Genomic DNA, 22,984 nt, shown 5'->3' with positions numbered 1-22,984 from the left:
TCTGTAGCGCAGATATGTTGCTCACCCTTGCAGATAGCCACAGGCCGAGGTGGTCAGGTAAAAATTCACCTGGCCTGTGGGTCTGTGCACAGGGGCTGTGCAGGATGCAGTACCAAATACGCAGGACAGGCAAGGACTGAACCAGCAGGAATGTCGAGGGATAGCCGAGGTCAAAGGATGCCAGAGGTCAGGAACAACGAGGAGTAGCCAAAGTCAAGGGATGCCAGAGGTCAGGAACAACGTAGTCAGAAGCCGGGGTCAAAAATACAAAGCAGATAAACAGGAACACTGGTACGAAACAGGATCACAGGATCAAAGACTTGACACTGAGCACAGGGCAAGGCTGGGTTTAAATACCCTGCTGATGACCGATCAGAGTCAGGTGAGACACAGCCAAGTCAAGGTGCAGCCCCCGGTTTAGTAGCCATGCCAGGATGAACAGGACTGGAATCAGTAGTCACTGTATAAAGCTGCTGTGGCTCAGAGGCAGAAAGCAGGACTAGGACTGAGAAGTTTCCCGGTTCAAGTCCCCTGTTGGGAACTCCAGGAGCGACCACGTCTGGCTGTCTGTCTAACTGGTGAGAACCGTGACAGTACCCCCCCCTTTAAAAACGAACTCCGGGCGTAAGTAGGTTCTCCATCGTAATAATACACCTCTCCAGGGTCACTATCAGAATCCAGTGAGTCCCCATAGTCAAAGTCCTCAGTGTGGAATCCCTTAATTGCTTGGGATTTCCCAGTACCAGCTTCTGGTACAGCTGAAGAACTGTCCAGGTTTTTTAGGTTCCGGGTACAGGTGGCAAGCACTTCCACAACTTCGGCAGGAGCAGTGTTCGTAGCTAACAATGCTTTTTCGAACATTTCAAGGTCTTCTTTACGGACCGTAGTGCCATTAGAAGCAATGGCACAATCCACAGGTAAATCCTTTTCAGGAGGGCAGGAAGTAGTGGTGGTACCACAGGAAGTAACTTCGGCAGTAGATGCAGGCGGCTCTGGAGCAGGGGGTGTAGTTTTTCCCATGGAAGCCAAGCATGGGCAAGAATAACGGCTCCCATGTAGCTTTTTAGGCTGGTATGCGGTGTACACAGGACGAAGGAAATTAGTACCCAGTCGGAGAGCTGGAGGTCTAGGAGGGCGAACAGGACAAAGCGTGATGAAATGCCCTTTTTCTCCACAGTAATAACACAGGCCATGGCTTCTCCTTCGGTCCCTTTCCCTAGGTGTCACTTTGCAGTGGACAAGTCCTAATTGCATAGGTTCCTCAGGGTCAAGTGGAACACAGGATACCTCTGGAGTTTTCCTGGGAACTGGATCATAAGGGGGCATCACTGGGGTGTGGTGATGGTACTCGGTTCCTTGGTTACGAAGACTCCGTGATTTTTTAGTACGTGGAGCTGGCTTGGGCATAGTGGTCTTGCATTGTGAGTCCATAGCAGTAATAAAGGATTCCCAGCTGACAAGGACAGGACTCTTCGTCTGCAACATTTGGTGAGCCCAAACTTTGATGCGTCCAGACAACAGGTTGATAGCCGCTCTGACCCTGATGAATTCTGTGGCATAAGTTCGAGGCTTTAAAGAAAACAACACCTCGCAATCCATCTTGAATGACTGAAAGGACGTGCGGCTACCATCAAATCGGTCGGGCATGATGACAAACGGTTCCGGATAAGCTGGTTCCGGGGCTGGATGTACTGCGCCTTTAAGAAATAAAATTTCTTGCTGCAGCTCCGAAACAGTCTGGGCCAGGCTGGACACTTGCTGGGGCGAGGGTGAGCACATCTCTGCGGACTCCATAATGGTCAAGTCTTTTGTCAGGGTCTTACCTGAGTTGGGAGTCTGTAGCGCAGATATGTTGCTCACCCTTGCAGATAGCCACAGGCCGAGGTGGTCAGGTAAGAATTCACCTGGCCTGTGGGTCTGTGCACAGGGGCTGTGCAGGATGCAGTACCAAATACGCAGGACAGGCAAGGACTGAACCAGCAGGAATGTCGAGGCTAGCCGAGGTCAAAGGATGCCAGAGGTCAGGAACAACGAGGAGTAGCCAAAGTCAAGGGATGCCAGAGGTCAGGAACAACGTAGTCAGAAGCCGGGGTCAAAAATACAAAGCAGATAAACAGGAACACTGGTACGAAACAGGATCACAGGATCAAAGACTTGACACTGAGCACAGGGCGAGGCTGGGTTTAAATACCCTGCTGATGACCGATCAGAGTCAGGTGAGACACAGCCAAGTCAAGGTGCAGCCCCTGGTTTAGTAGCCATGCCAGGATGAACAGGACCGGAATCAGTAGTCACTGTATAAAGCTGCTGTGGCTCAGAGGCAGAAAGCAGCACTAGGACTGAGAAGTTTCCCGGTTCAAGTCCCCTGTTGGGAACTCCAGGAGCGACCACGTCTGGCTGTCTGTCTAACTGGTGAGAACCGTGACACTAGGTAGTGCAGTTGCCCATTTCAGTAAAGACCTGTCTCTTTTTTGGGCTAGCTGCCCACATAATTCTTTATTCTGCTTTTGGGAGATGTGGAGGTAGCATTGGTTATTGTATTCTGCTTGCAAGGCCGCCCACATTTGGAAAGGGCTGGACAAATGACAATATTTTTATTAGCCAGCCTCAGAATTATTCTAAAATTATCTATCCCGTTAAAATAAATATCGAGTCAAAAAACTTAAACTACAATGACCCATTGATCCTTCTTGATTTTTTTAATTTTTTTTATATTCCTAAAGAGTAGAAGTTTAAGGAACGGAGGCTTTTACAGAAAAGCAAAACATTTAATGGAGTCAAACACTCTTTCTCCAGGTCGATTTTCCTTTATTTAGGACTTCTCATCAAATACCGTATATACTAGAGTATAAGCCGACCCGAATATAATTTTACCATAAAAAAAAATGGGAAAACTTATTGACTCGAGTATAAGCCTAGGGTGGGAAATGCAGCAGATACTGGTAAATTTCTAAATAAAATAAGATCCCCAAAAAATTACATTAATTGAATATTTATTTACAGTGTGTGTATATAATGAATGCAGTGTGTGTGTGTGTGTATAGTGTGTGTATATAATGAATGCAGAGTGTGTGTGTGTACATGATGCAGTGTGTGTGTATATAATGCAGAGTGTGTGTATATAATGAAAGCAGTGTGTGTGTGTATATGATATTTGTTTCTCTTTTTTGTTCCCCCTCCTTGCTTGATACCTGGCCAGGGAGGGGAGGCTATCTTAATCCCTGGTGGTCCAGTGGATGGGCTGTGCAGTGGGGGGCCGGGAGCAAGCTCTTACCTGTGCAGAAGCTCACAGTGTAGATCTCGCAAGATCACCGCAAGATCTACACTGTGAGTTGCTGCACAGGTAAGTAAGAGCTTGCTCCCGGCCCCCAACAGGACCGCCAGGCTTGTAATGATATATAGCAATGTAAGTTGCTATAATACAGACATTGACTCGAGTATAAGCCGAGTGCCGAAAAACTCTGCTTATACTCGAGTATATACAGTAACACAGGGAAACCAAGCATATATAAAATAGTCTAAAAAAAAAAAAAAAACATGTGACAAGAGGGAGTATGAACATTGATTACTTTAGCAGTACTTAAAGGACCACTATCGTGCGAGGAAAACAAACTCATTTTTCTGGCACTAAAGGGTCATTAGGTCCCCCCCCCACCCTCAGGCAATGGGTTAAAACCCCATCAGCCACTTACCTTTCTCCAGCGCCGGGCTCCCTCGGCGCTGGGGAACTCTCCTCCCTTTGCCAAAGTCAGCTCCGAATGCGCATGCTCAGCAAGAGCCGCGCACATTCAAACCGCCCATAGGAAAGCATTACTCAATGCTTTCCTATAGACATCCAGCGTCTTCTCACTGTGATTTTCACAGTGAGAATCGCGGAAGCGTCTCTAGCGGCTGTCAGTGAGACAGCTACTAGAGGCTGGATTAACCGTCAGTGAAACATGTTTTCAGCTGCAGGGTTAAAACTAGAGGGACCTGGCACTCAGACCACTTCATTGAGCTATAGTGGTCCTTTAATGACTTAAGCAGTAGGACAGCTATTCACACCACTTAGTCGACTTGACTTAACCGATTTTGCCAAAAGTAGAAATTGTTTCAGGACACCTTATTTTCAGCTATATGTCACAGAATTTCACAGATCAAGTAAGAAAAAGTAACCAATATAGAGGAAAACAGTTCAGTCCAAACCAAATTCCCAAGTCTAATAAACCGTGTGAGTCTTTAGAATATTGAAAGTCAATTATTTCCTTTTATTTTTTTTAAGGTATCAGTTGAACAATGTTCAAGTAACTCTGTTATAATAAAGCTTTTTTTATTTTATTATTTTTAAGTTGGCTCTAAATGAACTATAATTCAGTGTTTAGTGAATAAATCCACGTGATTTTATAACCTGACAATAAGCGAGATTAAAAAAAAAAGAGCAGAATTCTTAATTACCATGTTTCAGACAAGGCCGTTTTCAGGCACAAAACCCTATAAGGTCAAGGTAAATCCCCAACAAGTATCTGGAGTAGACAGGCTGATATCACAAGAATACATGGCCTTGCGATGGCTGAAGACCAGACAAACTTTTATCATGTTCCCTATAAATCACAGTGCCGTTCCCATTTTTAGGCAAACTGTTCTAGCCATAGATCAGGCAGCTATTGCAGTTAAGAGACAAGGACTTCATCCAAACATAGAGACCTGAAGTTAAAGCTGACAATGAGAAAATGACAAGCACTCAAGTACACATTGCCAATGGAAGGAGGGGAATTCTAAGCACCATAACTACTGCAGCCCATTGTAGTGGTTATAGTGCTAGAAGGCTACAGGTGTCAGCTCCTAGTTCTATGCCAAACCATTTTCCAGGGTATAACACAAACTGAGGGTCCCTAGGGTACACAGCTGAGGAAGATTCTTGCTACAGGCGCGAAACGCGTTCCTTTTACAGAAAGGGTTTGTTTATTTGTTTTAGTTTGTTTTTGGTGTCTCTTTTCTGATTGGACTGTCAGTGCTGAAGAATTTATATTTCTTGTACACTTATATTTTGTATTATCTACTTGGTGTTCTACTGTTTTGGATAAGAAACATGCATTCTCAGACAGGAGCCGTCCAGTGTATTTGAAGCCATTAGGAGTGTGGTAAAATTTTTTTGTTTTTTGTCCCCCAGGTACACATATGGTCCATGCCCCTTACCATATTACTAAGGAGCACATTCACTTCCACATTGGAAATGTAATTTATTTGTCCATATTGGACAGGCTGAGTGTCAGCACCCCTTTATGACAAATTAAACCAATTATAAAAGAGCTGATTTCTATTAGAAATTGCACTTTTATAAACTGTCACAAATACGTTATGTATATATACACATTGTGTTTGTCCACTAAATGAGGTTCCAGCCACTTGTCTAATGTGAAAACAATGAGGAATGTTAAACCGCCCCCATCTTAACTACCTTAATAACACAGGATTGATACATGCGCGTTATCAGAATCAGTTTTGTCCAGCCTGCATGACCCTCATTGGCTGGGAGAGATGTGGGAGGAGTTAGTTAATCACTTTAAACCAGTGTCAAAGGTTGCACAACATGAATCTGAAATTAATTGCAAGAGTAACAACATCAGGGTCTAAAATGTATCCAATAGTCTCAGAAATAAGTTATATAATCAAAAATCTACTTCTGCTTAAAAAGTCAATTTTTCCCATAATATGTCAGCTATTTGCGGATCCAACAGAGAGTGGAAATAATGTATTAATTGCTTCCAGGCGCAGCACAGCTCTCTGATCCCCAACGTAGAATAAAAGGAACCTCGTTTTAATTACTGCTGCAAACGAAGACTCAGGCTCACATTGAGTGACCGACATTAAGGCTGATTGTATCACCGGTGGATGTATTAGTGGGGCAGAGGTTAGAGACATCATCCCCAGGACTGATAATCTCATCTGGACCAGATGCAATGGAATTACATCATGATTCTGCAATACTGCTGTTATTTTTACTTTTAACTTACTAAAAGCCAGTTAGAATCTGATGAAAATAAAAGCAATCTTTATGTGAAATTAACAAGACAATTGCACATTTTAAGCCATAATTAACTCACCAGAACAAAAGCTATTCTTATTATTATTATTATATTATTATTATTATTATGTTATCTCATCCTTACATTTACAATACTCTGGTCAGTTCTCGGCAATCCTGGTTTAATAAAAAAAAAAAAAATTATATATATATATAAATAAAAAAATATCTGTAGCTTGGCACTCACCCTTTCTCAATAAGATAGTTTCAATGCCTAGGTGCTATCCCACGTTGAAAGATATATATAGAAAGCATTAAGAGATGCACTCTCAGGTCTTAATAAATCATTACTCTGTATTTATTTTCAAAAACAAGGGTTTACATCATCCGATCGACGTTTCGACCCCTCAGGGTCTTCCTCAAGATGAGGAAGACCCTGAGGGGTCGAAACGTTGATCGGATGATGTAAACCCTTGTTTTTGAAAATAAATACCGAGTAATGATTTATCAAGACCTGAGAGTGCATCTCTTAATGCTTTATATATATATATATATATATATATATATATATATATAATATTTTTTTATAAATATTAACAAAACAAAAGTGTCATGATCTGACAATGAAATAGTAGAATGTAGGCTTTGGGAAGAAATTCTCTGATTTAGCTGCTTTTCCAAATTTAATAAATTCGTTTTTTCACCTTTTTCAGTTCCATTCAATAAACCCTGTATAATATATGTATATAAAATATTTAGTGGCACACTAGACGCACCATAACTAGTACAGCTCATAACTATACCCCCAACTTATTTTCTGAGCCGAAGATGAAGGGCCAAGAGCCCTATTTTTAGTAAAACAGTTCCAAAATAAACTGGAGGTACTGAGCCCACAGGCTTCTGGTACAATAACAACTAGAATAATTTGTAATGCATTGGTGCTTTGAGTGCCCCTGTAAGATACTACGGTTTTCATTCAGAAAAATTAAAATTGTATTGATACACCTTTCTAAACTACCCGTAACAATTTATGAATGAATATACAGGGAAAATTACTATAGACTACAGTTCTTTCCAACCAGTTTTGTGAATGGGGAACCATCCATTGGCTAAGAGCATCAGCTGGTCACTCTCAGCCAATCAGAGTGCCCTGCCTGGTGGCACTCCGCACTTACTAAATCTGAAAAGTCAGAAGTTGGATACTACCTTGAAAGGATTGGACATCAATGCTGGAGGCAACTTTGGGGTTTAAAAACTCTCGAGAATAGGTTAATCCCTTGAAGTAAGAGTGCCTCCAGGGGTCTGCGGGCACCATAACAGCTTCATTTAGATGAAGTTGTTTTGGTGCCTGGAGTGTCCCTTTAAAGCCAAAGTATCCAAACTAGAAGCGTAGATGACTTAGAGGATGTTTCACTTTGGCTATTTTTACCTTGAATCTGAAATTCACTTTGAAGTCTCAATTCAAGTGAATACACCCGGTAGATTACTTAAAGAACATAGAATTCCAGACAAATTCTAAATGGAACAGTGAGAATTTTCATTCTGCAGCATTTATAGGTCTTATCACAGCAAAGTTACAATCTTTCCTCATTCCAAGGTCAATAATCACAATATCAAAAAGTTAGGTAATTATAACACTGCGATCTCCAAGCATACTTGAAAACAAGTGGAAATGGAGTGTCCACATCCTGATTATTGTTTATTTTATAATCATTTTGTAAGCCAACTTGCAATTCTGATTCATTAAGCTGCGTACCAAAATCAGAGAGGTTCCCACACATTGGGTGAATGTATAAATATCATCTGCATATTATCTGCCTGTTATTTGTGAACATAGATTGTGTTTTGGAAACCCACACTGTGGGGTGTGTAATGTCACATTGTGAATTAAAAACATTAATTATGCAATGCAGGGCTTTTAATCCTTGCGCTGCACTGGAGCATACATATCCCAATCAGCCCAAAATTAGTGAAGTAATAGCTGATTGCTATTTGCAGTTGTTTACATCGATTAATATATTAAACACACTTACATATAAATTAAATCTTATGGTAAAAAAATGAATTTAAAAAAATAATAAAATATTGAAAGTAAAGCAAATTATAAACAAACAAGAACAAACAGGTAATAATGTATCGAGACCTAGTGGCTTATAATAATTGTTGATTCAACTGCTGTAGATGATACAATGTATTTACAGTGCCTAGAGCATTTCCGCAAAATGAATACATGGACACATTTGTTTGCACAGACGGTTGTCACTACTGTTATCACGTCTGTTTCACCAAATTTACTGAATCACTGTGGTATGGTCTAGCTGGAGACTGGGGGTGAATGAAGAATTCTGAGTGGATTATTTACTGAAGCATTTCGTATTGGGACTCTCCAGTGCCAGGAAAACAAATTGTTTTCCTGGCACTGCAGAATCCTGCAGTGTCCCCCTCCCTCCCACCCCATTATGCTGAAGGGGTTAAAATCCCTTCAGTGACTTACCTGAATCCAGCACCGATGTCCCTCAGCGCTGGGTCAGGCTCTGCCCAAGCTCCTCCCCCACCGTCAGCCGGTGGGAGAGAACTAATATGCATGCGCGGCAATGGGCACGCGCGCACATCAGACCTACCCATAAAAAAGCATTGTTTAATGCTATCCTATAGGGATTCCGGCGACGCTGGAGGTCATCATGCATAGTGTGAGGACGTCCAGCATCATTCAAACACTCTTTGTGTTTTAAGAACCCGGACGTCCCTCTAGTGCAGGCTTCCCCAAACTTCGGCCCTCCAGATGTTGCTGAACTACAACTCCCATGATTCTCAGTCTATTTCATTCATCGAACCATGGGAGTTGTAGTTCAGCAACATCTGGAGGGCCAGAGTTTGGGGAAGCCTGCTCTAGTGGCTGTCTGATACAGGGTTAAGTCCTCCTCTAGTGGCTGTGTAAGTGTAATTATTGCAGTTTATAAAAACTGTAATAATTACACTTGCAGGGTTAAGGGTGGTGGGAGTGCAGAAGTGGTCTGGGTGCCTGGAGTGTCCCTTTAACTTATTTTTAGAATTTTAGCAAACTAAATCTGAGAGGCCCATTTACCAAATCTGTGACTTTAGTTTAGATGAAGTTCTCGTAATCAATTATCGTTGCTTTAATTCTATCATTTGGATATCAATTTGTTACAATTCAGAATTTAGTGAATAATGCATTCATGTGTAAATTGTTGACAAATAAATTAAATTTCAGATTTGAGGTCAAATTAGAGAAACTAAAAACATAGCTGACTAGGTGTGTTTTTTCTCCAACTCCATTAATCTAAAATATGATTTTAAATTAATTATCAATGCTCCACAATTCACATGTTATTGAATATCCCCTTTAGATATTTTTCAACAAGACTTCAAGTTTATTCACCTAACAGTGATTTGCAGTGAATGGAAAAACTAGATTATAAAGTTCAGGCTAACACAGCCAACCTTTCACAACATGTGAGTTAATTTTAGTAAATCAACTATTTTGGACTAATTTTTCCAATTCAGTTTTCAATTTACTTCAGTTAACTGTTTGCTGAATAAACAACTTTGAGTTTGTTTGTTTGTCAGCTGTTTAATGAATAAAGGAATTTTAATTAACCCCGTGATTTAAATAACTTCACTCCCAGTCCGTGTCAATACATTTATGCTGCATAACTCTGGTCTTAAATGCAGTAATAATTATCATCATTTTATCAGGTCAGGCCCCTTATAACCTGAGTGATGCAGGACTGGTGGTGGATTGTTATCACAAATGTATCCATAGAAATCAGCTGCGGTTAGGGATTTAAAATGGTACCAGCACGGAAGTGCTTTTAAAAATGTTGAGTAATTCTGCAATATCACGATAGTATTATTACTGCTGACTTGAATCGGTTAGGATGAGGTTATAATGACTTTGATTTAGGATGGAACATTGTTTGGTTATGATTTGGGGTACCTATGCTATGTTTAGGGGGTACTTCCATTCAAGATGATGCAGACCATTCTTACCAGCTCAGCATCTTATTAGACCCATATAATGTCTTTTCAGCCTCATTCACCCAGTCTTTATAAACCCGTGTCAAGGCTGCGTCTGCAATGACAGGTCCTGTGCCGCAGTAAAGGCAGATACACTAGCAGTTTCCTTTTTTTTTCTTGTAGTGAATTAAACATCAATGCAAAATGCTTATTTCTGCCTGGGATCTCAGCCAATCAAAGCTGGCTGACCTCCCAAAATGGACTGTTTGCTTCCATCACTTCTCCCTTCATAAAAGGCATTAATCAGCTTCTCGGTGAAGTGCAATGTTGTTTGAGGAATACAAATAAGTGCGCTAATATCATCAGTGTTAGCCTGGCATGGGAAGACTTTGATCGCAAGTGGATTATATCTGCCATGAACCTTTACCAGCTACTCTCAAGGTCATTCACTAAACAGGGTTATTTGCTATAGTGAGAATTCGAGGTGAATTTAAAGTGAATTTTTAAATCCAAGGTCAGAGTAGCTGAACTAGAAGCATAGCTGATTAAGATAATTTTTCCCAGTTTGGCTACTTCAACTTTAAATCTGAAATTCACTTTGAATTCACCAATAATTCTCACATTAGTGAATAGCCCTGTAAAGGTAGAATTCAAAGGGAATTTCAAATTTAAAGGGACACTATAGTCACCTGAACAACTTTAGCTTAATGAAGCAGTTTTGGTGTATAGAACATGCCCCATGCAGCCTCACTGCTCAATCCTCTGCCATTTAGGAGTTAAATCCCTTTGTTTATGAACCCTAGTCACACCTCCCTGCATGTGACTTGCACAGCCTTCCATAAACACTTCCTGTAAAGAGAGCCCTATTTAGACTTTCTTTATTGCAAGTTCTGTTTAATTAAGATTTTCTTATCCCCTGCTATGTTAATAGCTTGCTAGACCCTGTAAGAGCCTCCTGTATGTGATTAAAGTTCAATTTAGAGATTGAGATACAATTATTTAAGGTAAATTACATCTGTTTGAAAGTGAAACCAGTTTTTTTTTTTCATGCAGGCTCTGTCAATCATAGCCAGGGGAGGTATGGCTGGGGCTGCATAAACAGAAACAACGTGATTTAACTCCTAAATGACAGTGAATTGAGCAGTGAAATTGCATGGGAATGATCTATACACTAAAACTGCTTTATTTAGCTAAAGTAATTTAGGCATGGTGTAGAAAAACTTTTAACTTTTTATATTAGAAATTGAAGATTAAATGTATCACAGTGATAATTAACGACCTGGGAACGCGCCTTTAGTGACTGTCTGGTAGACAGCCACTAGAGGTGGAGTTAACCCTGCAAGGTAATTACTGAAATTTATCAATAACTAATTACAATTGTAGGGTTAAACTGACAGCACCCAAACCACCATGAGCTAATATGGTATGGGTGCCTATAGTGCCTCTTTAAAGACTGTTTCCATTTTGGAAACTTTTACCTTTAATTTAAAATGCACCTTGAATTCTCACTTTATTGAATAACCATCTGTCTAATTTTATGGTACAAATGGTACATGGGATTTGTAGTTCAGTGAGAGATGGAATTCTAAAATAAAAAAAATTCACTGTAACATAAAAAGGTTTCGATGTGTAATGGCTACGTTTTAGGACATGCCCAGATGATGCCACTTCCTGGAATATGAAATGAAACCATTAAGTGAGTCAATAGAAGCTTTACGAAAATATATAAATAAACACAAGTTGCTCTCACAAGATTGATATCAAGAAACCAAGTATCTTTCATCCTGTGTGCCAAGGAGACACCACAGGTTGTTATGCCTGGTATCAGTGATGCACTGCACCCGGTCCATCTGGGGCCCCTTTTATATTAAATTAGAGACACCTTGACAAACAGATTACTTTAATGTCAGTTCCCGGTAGCAGTAATTCTCACAGATTTTATAGCTCTATTCCGGTATCCATTTACTTTCTGATACAGTCTCTAATGACAGAACGCCAAGGATGTCAAATAGTGAGTCTGTAAACTATAAACTAAGTCACACCTGCTGGTAGGTTACAATCTCAAAGACAGCGTTATTCGAAGTTTAACTGTTAGACGAATGTGAAATCGAAACCTGGAAAACACCTTCAACTTAAAGGATCACTATAGCGTTAGAAGCAGAAACCTGGGATCCTAACGCATTACTGTCCCTGCCTCTGGTTAAATAGCTCCCCAGCCCTGTGTGTGCGATTAAAAATAATAAAACAAAAGTTTTACTTACCTTTTTCCAGCGCTTCCTCTGTGCTCACTGTGACATAATCGAGGAGCATTGGGTACCTGGTGCGCAATCACACTGAGCACCCGATGCCCATCAAAGCTTCCCCATACGAAAGCATTAAATCGATGACTGAGTTTTGCATCACATGATTTTGCATCACATGACGAGTTTTACCCGGTCAGTCCAGTGGAAGAACCTCTAGTGGCTGTCAGGAAGATGGATGTAACCCAGCAATTGAAACATCACGGTTTCTAAAAAAAAAAAAAAATGCTTTACATCAGGTCATTCCAACCCAGTCCTGAAGTACCCCCTACCAGTCCAGGATTTAGGGATTACCCTGTTGTGTCTAAAATGTTTTTTTTTCCCCAAAAACACCTTAGACACAATTGGGTAACCCTTAAATCCTGGACTGTTAGGAGGTAGTTGAAGACTGGCTTGGGAAACACTGCTTACATTGTAGGGTTAAAAGGACTGGGTCAATGTATCCAGACCCCTTCATTGAGATGATGTGGCCTGGGTGACCTTAGTGGTCCTTTGTCTATAGCCACAGCTTAGCTCTATAGCCTTAATTCAGTATCATTCATATTTGAATTTGCTACAATTTGGAGTTTAGTGGATAAACCCCTACCAATCCACTTTGAACTCCAGACAGTGACAAATTACACAAATCACCCTGAATGTCTGTATCATGGCTGGGCTGCCAGACAGATTACACTTGTCTCTTCCAAAATGTAGCGTGGGAAAATCTTGCAACAATGTATATGTTAAAGAACACACTGTATCTTTACTAAAACAAATATTTTGAAACAACTGCATAACATATTTCTTGAGTTTTGTTTTGTTAATGAATTTAAAAGATTAAATAAGAGGGCAGAGCAATCATTTTCATCCGTGGGTAGACTGACATTTCTATCTGGAGATCTTGCCCCCTGCGATCCTTTCTCGTAGAGGGGTCTATGGATTCCCTGAACTCTATCTTTAGTTAGTGTTTAATCCTCCAAGCATGGAGTAAAAAAAAAAGTTGTGCAACCCTACCATAATGTCCTGCAGTAACTTCTGATTGCGCAAGACACAACCAAAGCTCTGATGACAGTCACACTTAATGGTACTACAGTTACATGTGGTCTACATTCCCCAAAACTGAAAAGGGAAATGCAAATTTTTCGGGCAAAATGAAAATACTAGAAAAATAGGAAACATTTCAAATTTGGGTGATTTGCCCTAAAATGAACAAATTTGCCATCAAGGTTCCCAGGTTAGTAAACAAACGTATATAAACGCCCAATGACTGAGCATTTGTAGCTGTCCACAATAAACGCTCAATCATTGGGCAGCCTGAAATGGGTGTTTAGAAATAAATGTTCTATGTAAGGAGAGGTAGCGCACATCTTGCCTCTTCGATCGGTTCTGTGACTCATAACTCCTATTAAACTTAGGCAGCCTATACCAATCTTTCAAGTTTCTAAAAAGGCCTGAGAGTTTTGAGTAGTAGCTCTGTTTAAAGTAATTAGAACGATTTCATGTTTTATGTCTCTGTGATAGTTGTGAGATAAAAAAGAAAGAAATTAAATAAAGAAAGGAGTTGTTTGTCTGTTTTTGCTCTGTCGTGCTGAAGCAGAGCGTGTCTGCCTAATACATACACAGTACATGCTTGTACATGCATTGGATGACAGTCAATGCCTGTGCCCCCACACATGAAAAACATCACATGATATACTGCCAATAGCAGGCAATGTTAAGCACTCCAGATGTCGTGGACATTATGGATGTAAAAGCATAATGACCTTAGTCCACAACATTTAGTGTGCCAAAGATTCCTTACCCCTGCTCTAGTGCACGCTGAGTGCATGATATAGGTGCAATAACCATCAAAAGCAAATTTTCAACCAGCTGTATAAAAAAAGTCAAATTTTTTTCACACCAATTCTAGTGGCAAAAGTTGAAAATTTATGCAAACTTGTTCATTTTGCTCCCTGCACAAAATACGCTAGTTTACGAACCTTTATTGCTAGATTGTATCTCCCAATTACAATTATTTATATAGTGCCAACATATTCCACAGCGCTGTACAAAAGGTAAACAAGAAAGCGTTTTATTCTAATAAAACATGCATGACAAATGGGCTCAGTAGGTGAAGACGGCCGGCCCAACCCGTACGAGCTCATCACCAACTACTGGCTGAGAGTGATGGTAGTTGTAACAAAACAACATGTATGTGTTTGTCAGTTTCCCAGTCAATATCAAGAGCATTAGTTGGATGGGAGTAATTTTACTAGAGCTTTGACAACATCTGTTGGTAGAGTCATCTATTCATAATAAAACTGTTATTAATATATCCAGAGGGGAACTTAGATCATCCATGTTCATTTAATTTTTTTTTAATGAATCTGATTAACAAATAACACATTTTTACTAAATGACTTTGTGGAACTCTGAGAGTTAAGCAATTTAACCCATTAATATCAATCTACTCTACTGCATACTGGATTTGCCAATATTATTGTAAATACTTGATTCTCATTTACAGAACAAAATGGCGAGATTACCATTATAAATACTCGGGCCACTCGCAATATTAAGAGTCACCTTGTAGACACTTATGGGTCTATTTACTAAAGTGTTAATTCAAATTGAATTTCACATTTTAGGCCAATCTAGCAGAACCAGATGTACAGCAGACAGATAATTTTTTTCAACTACCATAACCACTTCTGATGGTAGCAATCTTGCTGAGAGTGGGTCATAGCAGTGTTTTGTTTTTGCACAAATCACTTCTACTCTAAGAGAACCCCCAATAACTGTCAACTAGGCAGCTCAGAACTCTTAATTGCGGTTGTGATTGTCACTTAGTGCATCTGGCGTGGCTTATACAATTCTCCGACTCAGCTACTGTCATATCTTGCCTATCTTAGCCTTGATGTGCTGTTATTATTTAAATGTATTTATTTATTACTGGTATAGATAAAGCGCCAACAGATTCCGCAGAGCAGTACAATTAGGGATTTGAGACAAAGGGTAGCAGGGGAAATTTGGAGGTGATGGCTAAAAGAGTTAACAGAGAGAAGCAGCTATTGGTAAAATATAAAGGGAATGGAGAGGTAATTGAGGGAGAATCTCAAACAGCTGAAGGACCATGCTATATATATATATATATATATATATATAGGGAACCTGGGTGGGCATGATGTTAAATGCACAGTTGCTACTGTATATTAGAGCTGCATTATGAAGATCAGTTTAGGAGAGCAAATCAGATAAGGTTTTATTTACTAAATTCCAAATGGTTCTGAATTGCAAACCAAATTCAATATCTCTGCTCTGGCTATAGGCCTGGCATGTTGCATTTAATGTTTCAATAGCGTTTAGTTAATAAACCCTATTGTGTTTATATGTCTACCTACCTATCACATATGATGCATATCCCACTATTTTATCTTCATCTTGATCTGCTATAAATGTGTGTATTTATTTAACCCTCTCAGTGCCATATACGTTTGGATTTATGCACTCAGCACATTTTTGAGAGGTGACAAAGGAAATGCAAATCTGAGGTCAAAATAAATCTGAAATACAAAAATTTTGAAGAAGCTCATTTTAATTCTGAACAATTCCTTGTTGAATTTTAATGGGGGGGGGGGGGGGGGGGTGAGGGGGGTGATTTTTCTCTGTAGGAATCCCCCACCTCCAGCATCTAACAAGTCAAAACCCCACTCTCAATAACATTTTGTAAGGGTAATGATCTAAATTGTTTTGTCAAAATAATATTTTACCGACCCACAGTCAAACTCTGGCTGGCTGTGCTTTGAGGGTTGCAGTCTGACTGTGGTAAAGTTAAAATAACCCAATTCCAGGTGTTTTGTGTGACCTTAATGGCCAGTCTGGCCTGTTACAGTTAGCTGGCAATGATGGAGTTAAGCCAGTGAGTGCTGAAGATTAACCTAGTTATGGTGTGCAGCACTGACACGGTTAATGTCTCTTTAATAGCACAGTAAGGCTTGCCAGCTCTTTGTCCCAGTCTGTCCCTGGATTGTGAGGGACTTCCCCTTCCTGCACCCCAATGTGGGCTGCTACAAGAGGTGAGGGCCCTCCCAATGGGTAGGACTGCAGCTCAGCACAACAATAACACGCATGAAAACAAGTCACATGGGTGTTTTCATGCTGTAACACACAATGTAGCAATGCACCACACAGCCTGATTCACTGTACACAACATACAGATAGAATGTGTCAGCCCCCCTTCCTCTCTGTGTACAGCTGTTTAGCGTGGATTTTCACCGGATTGTAATATCCACAGCATATACAATAACAACATTATTTAAACTTACATACACAGCATATGGAAAAAAAAACCAACATTATTTACACAATATATATACAGAATATACAAATATAGCATAATTCACACAAACATACACACATTCCATAGAAAATACAAAACCACATACACACATACACATATTACACACATATACAACACTAGAAAACATTACTAAAGAACGTAGAAAATAACACTGCATACACATTACAAATACAGCAGATATACAAAGTAATAATCGATCCATTAAAACAAATAACAGTGTATATATACAGTGCAAATAAAGCATATTTAGAAAATAGCACCATCTATAATATCAAATATTATGTATACACTACACTTCTAGAAGCAGCATATATAGAACCTATAAATAGGATAGCACTACATGCAAGGTATATTTAATGTAAATAACTGTACATACACATTAAAGAATATATACACAATTACATGATGTGTACAGTGATCACACAGCCCATACATGTACACAGTGCCTGTATACTGTATGAAGCACATACACCTCACATGCAGAATAAAACACAGACAGACAAAAAGCTAGACACACAATCTGTTGATGCCCAGGATGACAGCAATTTAAAGGGCCTGCCATCAGATCCCCCACCTGCAGTGTGCCTCCCCCCCCCCCCCCTCCATCACGCAGCCCTTTGTGTGATGCCCTATATACCTGCCAGGCTAATTGATGCTGTAACTCACCACAGTGACAGGAGACACCATGTCTGCAGCCTTGCTGGACCTCTGATCCCCTGTGTGAGAGTGTGTGTGTGGTCCCCAGGTTTGCTCACAGTGTATCTCTGCCTGCTCTGCAGATTGTTATTGTATCTTTTTCAGAATGCAGTGACGTCAGGGGTCGGGCGGAGCTACATGTTAGTGGAGAGGCGGGGCTGTGTTTTTCTCTCCAGCTGCAGAGATATTAACCCTCAGCATCCCTAGAGGCCTTTCAGAGACAGGGGGGGGCAGTATCTATAGCCTGTTATGGGTGCACTTTAACAGGTGTATCATACCAGGCTAAATAATATCAAAATGGTATATCAAAATACAAAAATTAAGAAAAATATAACAAAATGGTATATCAAAATACTAAAATTATGAAAATAATATCAAACTGGTGTATCAAAATACTAAAATTATGAAAATAATATCAAACTGGTGTATCAAAATACTAAAATTGTTTTAAAAATATCAAAATGGAAAATTAAAATACTCAAATTATGTAAATAATATCAAAATGGTATATAAAATAATAAAATTATCTCCATATCAAACTGGTATAATAAAATACTAAAATTATGTAAAAAATATCAAAATGGAATATTAAAATACTCAAATTATCTAAATAATATCAAACTGGCATATCAAAATACTCAAATTATTTCAATAATATCAAAATGGTATATCAAAATACTACAATTATCAAAATGGTATAACAAATTGTCTATAGGCATCCTGACCATTTCATCTAATTGAAGTGGTCATGGTGCGAATCTTCTGTACCCCTTAGTACTGCAATGAAGTATATTGCAGGGTCAGGACTGCCTCTAGTGGCTGTCTACCAGACAGTACTTAGAGGCACTTCCTGGAGTTTCATGAAGTTTAACTCTGAGAAAAGACACTGGACATCCTCACCCTTTGCATGAGGACAATCCGCATCACGGAAAACCCCCAATAGGAAGCATTAAAGCAATTTTTTATTTTGGAGAAAGCCTAATGCACTCTCAGCGCTAACCGCGCATGCGCTTTAGGTGCCCTCCTTCAGCTGACGTCAGAGTAGGAACATTGGTGCTGGAATCGGGTAAGTGAATAAAGTGTTATTTAACCCATTATATGGTTTCAAATTATTTAATATTTTTGGATAAACTTTTAAAATTATTTATTATTCTGAAAACTCGTCTCAGTGTGAAATGTTTTGATATTTTTTTTAAAATATTGATATATTTTTCAATATTTTAATATTTTGAAAAAATAATTTGTAAAAGCTGTATCCAAAAATATAAAATTATTTTAAAAGCTTATCATAAAATATTACATGGAGGCCTTTATGTTATGGACCTCCAATAGTCCATTTTTTTTTCTATCCCAATGGGGGCCAAAATGGGTCATCCCTAATTGTGGACCATTAGTGTTTGTTGATACATTCTGCAAAGAAATCTGTCGAATCGATTTGTCTAAAAATAAAAATTAAAATATTTGGGTGGTCCAAGATTCGTCTGTATGGTGTGTTGGTTTGGCCAAATTTCAGTGAAAAGCCTTTCCGACAATATGAATTTGAGTCCAAAGTTTGAGAGGAAGACAAAGATAGGACAACAGCGATTTAGACTTTAGTCATTAGGTTAAAATTAAAATCTGAATGATAAAGACTAAAGTAGCTAAATAGTAAATAAAAATGAAGTTAGAAATATCTCTAGACCTTTGCCTAAACTTTGACATTCTGATCTCAATTCTCTTAATTTCAAAGTTAAGTAAATAGCCCTAATAAGTGTTTTGTTTTCTTTTGTATGTTTTAATCTGTGCAGGTTTTTCAGATATTTATTTTAGCAACTACTCCTAATGACGCCTCTCTCCTCTTTCACTCATCTCTCTTGTTCTCCGTCCCTCTCGTTGTCTGTCTGTCTGCTGTCTGTCTGTCAAACTATCTATCTATCGCTCTTCTTCTGTACTTTACCTATTTTGTTCCAATGCCCTGAGCAGGGGTAGGTAACCTTTGGCACTCCATATGTTATGGACTACATCTTCCATAAAGCTTTTACATGCATAATGCTGGCAAATCATCAGTGGAGGCATAGTCTACAACATTTGGAGTGCGGAGGGTTGCCCAACTCTAGCTTAGTGGCTTATTTACAAAACTCTGAATTGTGGTAAATGGAAATCTGGCTGGCAACATTCAAGGTAAAATAGCTCATCTGAAAACAAAAATCTGCCATAGGTGCAAATTGGGTATTTTCAGCCTCAATTTTGGCATCCAGATTTAAGTTGGATACAAATCACAGTTTAGTGAATAAACCTCATTGAAATTGAAACACAGCATTGTACTGTGATGTTTGTTCATGTTTGTTTTGGCTTGGCAATGCTAGCACACAATAAGATCCGGGTGCAATATGTACAGTAAGTGTAATTCCGTGTAAAGTTAATAAGGATTTATTATCTAGTTTTCTTTCTTTGCCTCCAGCCCAGGACAGGTATGTTCTCTCAATTTAGTTCTGAAATCAAGCTAAGTTGTATAGCTCACGGGAAAGGTGTTCATCGAAATGTACAGACAAAATAAAGAGGACCTAAGGTATAGAATTCTCACTTATTGGCTCTTCCTGTCTTGGCAAGGTGACATTCCTCTCTGTCTATGCAAACGGAATGCAGAGCAACAACCTGATTTGGAAGTATACACTATGGGTTTCTCTTAGTAGTTCAGCTCGGCCTTGCTTTAGTCCATGTTCCAATAATATTGGTATTCATTTTTGAAGGACAGCACAATTTCTAGGTTCAACTGTCATTGCTTTTGCTAATATTGGCGTCTTTTCACTGAACACCAAGTGACTTAAAAAACAAAATTGTAAAAACAAAAAATTGTAAAACCAGGGCCAGAATAACTGATTTACAAAAATTCTCCAACCTCAACGGGACGGTGAGCATTTTGGTAAAATAGGACTTCTCAAATAATGGCAACGATATGTCAAGTGGTGTAAAAATACATAACACGAAGTAGTCCGTATTTTATGAGAAAAAAATATCAGAAAAGATTCAGAGAGAAAGAGAAGAATAGATGAGTTTGGGGGTGACAGACGCTTTAATGCTGTGTTTCTTTTTTAGTCTATATATAGTTCCTGTTTCTTTCTTATACCAGAAAAATTTCAGCTGCTTGAACTTAAACCTGTTGTGTTTGTGTTTGAGTTGTTTGTGTTTGAGTTTGTGTTTATTTTATTTCAGCACAGTTAACAGTCTCAGAGAGTGTGACCTGTAGCCTTGCTGATAACACGGGTGCTGATCAGACCACAAAGTCACACCTGTACAGTCAGCTGACCGCTCCTCGGCCAATGAATGCCATTCTGTTAATAGAGATAGGCACAGAATTGACATTAAGTAGCAAGGAAGTCATGTCCTAGGTAGGCTAATGACAACCAATGACACTGCCAAAGGTGGAGTTACACATCTTTTCCTCTACACATTTCTGGTGACTTCACTAACACAATGTACAAATGAAATGTGGTAATTAACTCAACAATCTTGTAGAAATTTAAATTCTACAAGAATAAGTGTAATAGAAAAGGAAAAGATATACTTATCTAGATTTTGTCAACTCCCTCCTCCAAGATGGCCGCTTAATGGATGTAAATGTACATGTGTACATTTGTGGGTCATCAAATACCTAGCGTGTAGCTGTATGCTTAACATTTTACGATGAAGCGAGTTAGCATTATGGGAGAAAATTAATTTGCATATATCTATTTCCAGTGGTCATTGTCATGTATCACTGTATAATTTTACCTCTTCCTTGTGGTGAAGACTAAAAACTAAACATACAATATTTTTTTTCTCTCTCTCTCCTTTGCAAGTTACGAGAAGTGAGTTTAAATGTCACATGCTGCGTTAGCAGCTGTTAGGTGGGAGAAAGTGTATTTATGTTCAATATTCATGTGCTGCGTGAATATTGTGCTGCGTTTTTTAATATTATTATTATTCCTGTGTATATATACATTTAAAAAAAAAACAAGATTTTTCTTCACTAGTATGTATTAACCATTTTCCATGCTTGTGAGAGGCAGCTAGAACACTGGGACTGGGGTGTCAACAAATTAATGGGCATCTTACAGCCAATAGCTTCAATTAGAAATTACAATTTTAAATTGTCTTGATAGGGATCTCATCCTGTTCCGAAGATTGCAAGAGATTAATCATTTTATCAATTTCTTGTACTCAAATTCACTGTAAAACATAAAATGAAAATTTGATAGATCCAGCATTGCTTCTGGGCAAGGTGTAGAAAAACTTTTAACTTTTTATATTAGAAATTGAAGATTAAATGTATCACTGTGAGTATTAGTCTGTAATGCATTCATTAAAGCAAATACCCTTCTCTCCCAAAAGTACTGCTTTCATTGAGACAGTTCCGATTTCGGGGTCCCGTCCCACAATTTCTACACATTTCAGCAGTGACCTAGCACAGTGCAACCACATCATTAGACACACGTGAGCTGTACTCAGGGCCGGCCTTAGGCATTTGGGCGCCCTGTGCAAAAAATCTTCACAGCGCCCCCCCTTCCCGCCCCCCCTCCCCCACTCCTTACCCCTTCCCACACACCCTGTCACACACACACGCAGACAGTCACACACACACACACAGGCAAACAGACACACACAGGCAGACAGCCACACACACACACAGTCAGACACACACACTCACTAACAGACAAACACACTCACAGACACACACTAACATACACACACACACTAACATACACACACACACACACACTAACAGACACACACACACACACACTAACAGACACAGACACACACTAACAGACACAGACACACACTAACATACACACACACACACACACACTAACAGACACACACACACTAACATACACACACACACACTAACAGACACACACACTCACCCACATTAACACATTTTTTAACATTTATTTAGACACCCCCACCCCCCAGCCTCCTTACCTTTGGGAATGCTGGGGGGGGGTCTCTTCCTCCCTGGTGGTCCAGTGGCTGCTGGGCTGGGCGGGCGGCGCTGGCGGGCGGCTGGCGAGGGAGCACTTCCTCTGAGCTGTATGCTCAGCTCCCTCGCGCGCTGCAGAGTGAGGCTGGGAGCCGGAATATGACGTCATATTCCGGCTCCCAGCCTCACTCTGCGGCGCGCGAGGGAGCTGAGCATACAGCTCAGAGGAAGTGCTCCCTCGCCAGCCGCCTGCCAGCGCCGCCCGACCGCCCGGCATGTCTGTTAGCCGCAATGCTAACAAGACATTTGCCTTGGGCATTTGGGGGCGGCTTTTTTTGCCGCCCCCTGGAAAATGCCGCCCAAGGCAAATGTCTTGTTAGCATTGCGGCTAACAGACATGCCGTGTGAGCTATGCGGCCGCAGGGCGCCCCCTTCACCATGGCGCCCTGTGCGGCTGCACAGCTCGCACACCCCTAAGGCCGGCCCTGGCTGTACTGAGGGAACTAGGACTACCAGGCCCTATTAGGCCCGTATACCCATCCCAATGTGCTAATCCAATGTTGGGAAGTATGCATACCTCTTTTTAGTGCATCTCCTGTTCTACAAATGCTTCATAGCGCCAGCAATCTATAAGCCCTCTCTATATTTGGAAAACCAGTTTATCCAACAATAAAGAAATGACTATGAGCACACAAAGGATGACCTATATTAAAAAAGCATTAGCAATCATGAATTTGTCCTGAAAT

The 22,984-nt window shown here is 39.9% G+C and overlaps 1 protein-coding gene across 1 annotated transcript in view; it reads right to left on the bottom strand.

Annotated features, from left to right (window-relative positions):
- TMEM86A (transmembrane protein 86A) overlaps nt 1–17,391 on the bottom strand; it is a 30,646-nt gene extending 13,255 nt beyond the window's left edge. Inside the window, exon 1 of the mRNA XM_063437663.1 lies at nt 17,267–17,391. Coding sequence (XP_063293733.1) covers nt 17,267–17,287 — 21 coding nt within the window. The 5' untranslated portion in view covers nt 17,288–17,391. The remainder of the gene's footprint in view (nt 1–17,266) is intronic.
- Nucleotides 17,392–22,984: the final 5,593 nt, after the last annotated feature.

This window comes from Pelobates fuscus, chromosome 12, assembly GCF_036172605.1.
Source record: "Pelobates fuscus isolate aPelFus1 chromosome 12, aPelFus1.pri, whole genome shotgun sequence".
NCBI lineage: Eukaryota > Metazoa > Chordata > Amphibia > Anura > Pelobatidae > Pelobates > Pelobates fuscus.
The sequence above is the reverse complement of the archived record's forward strand: the minus strand, read 5'-3'. Positions and strand labels throughout refer to the sequence as shown.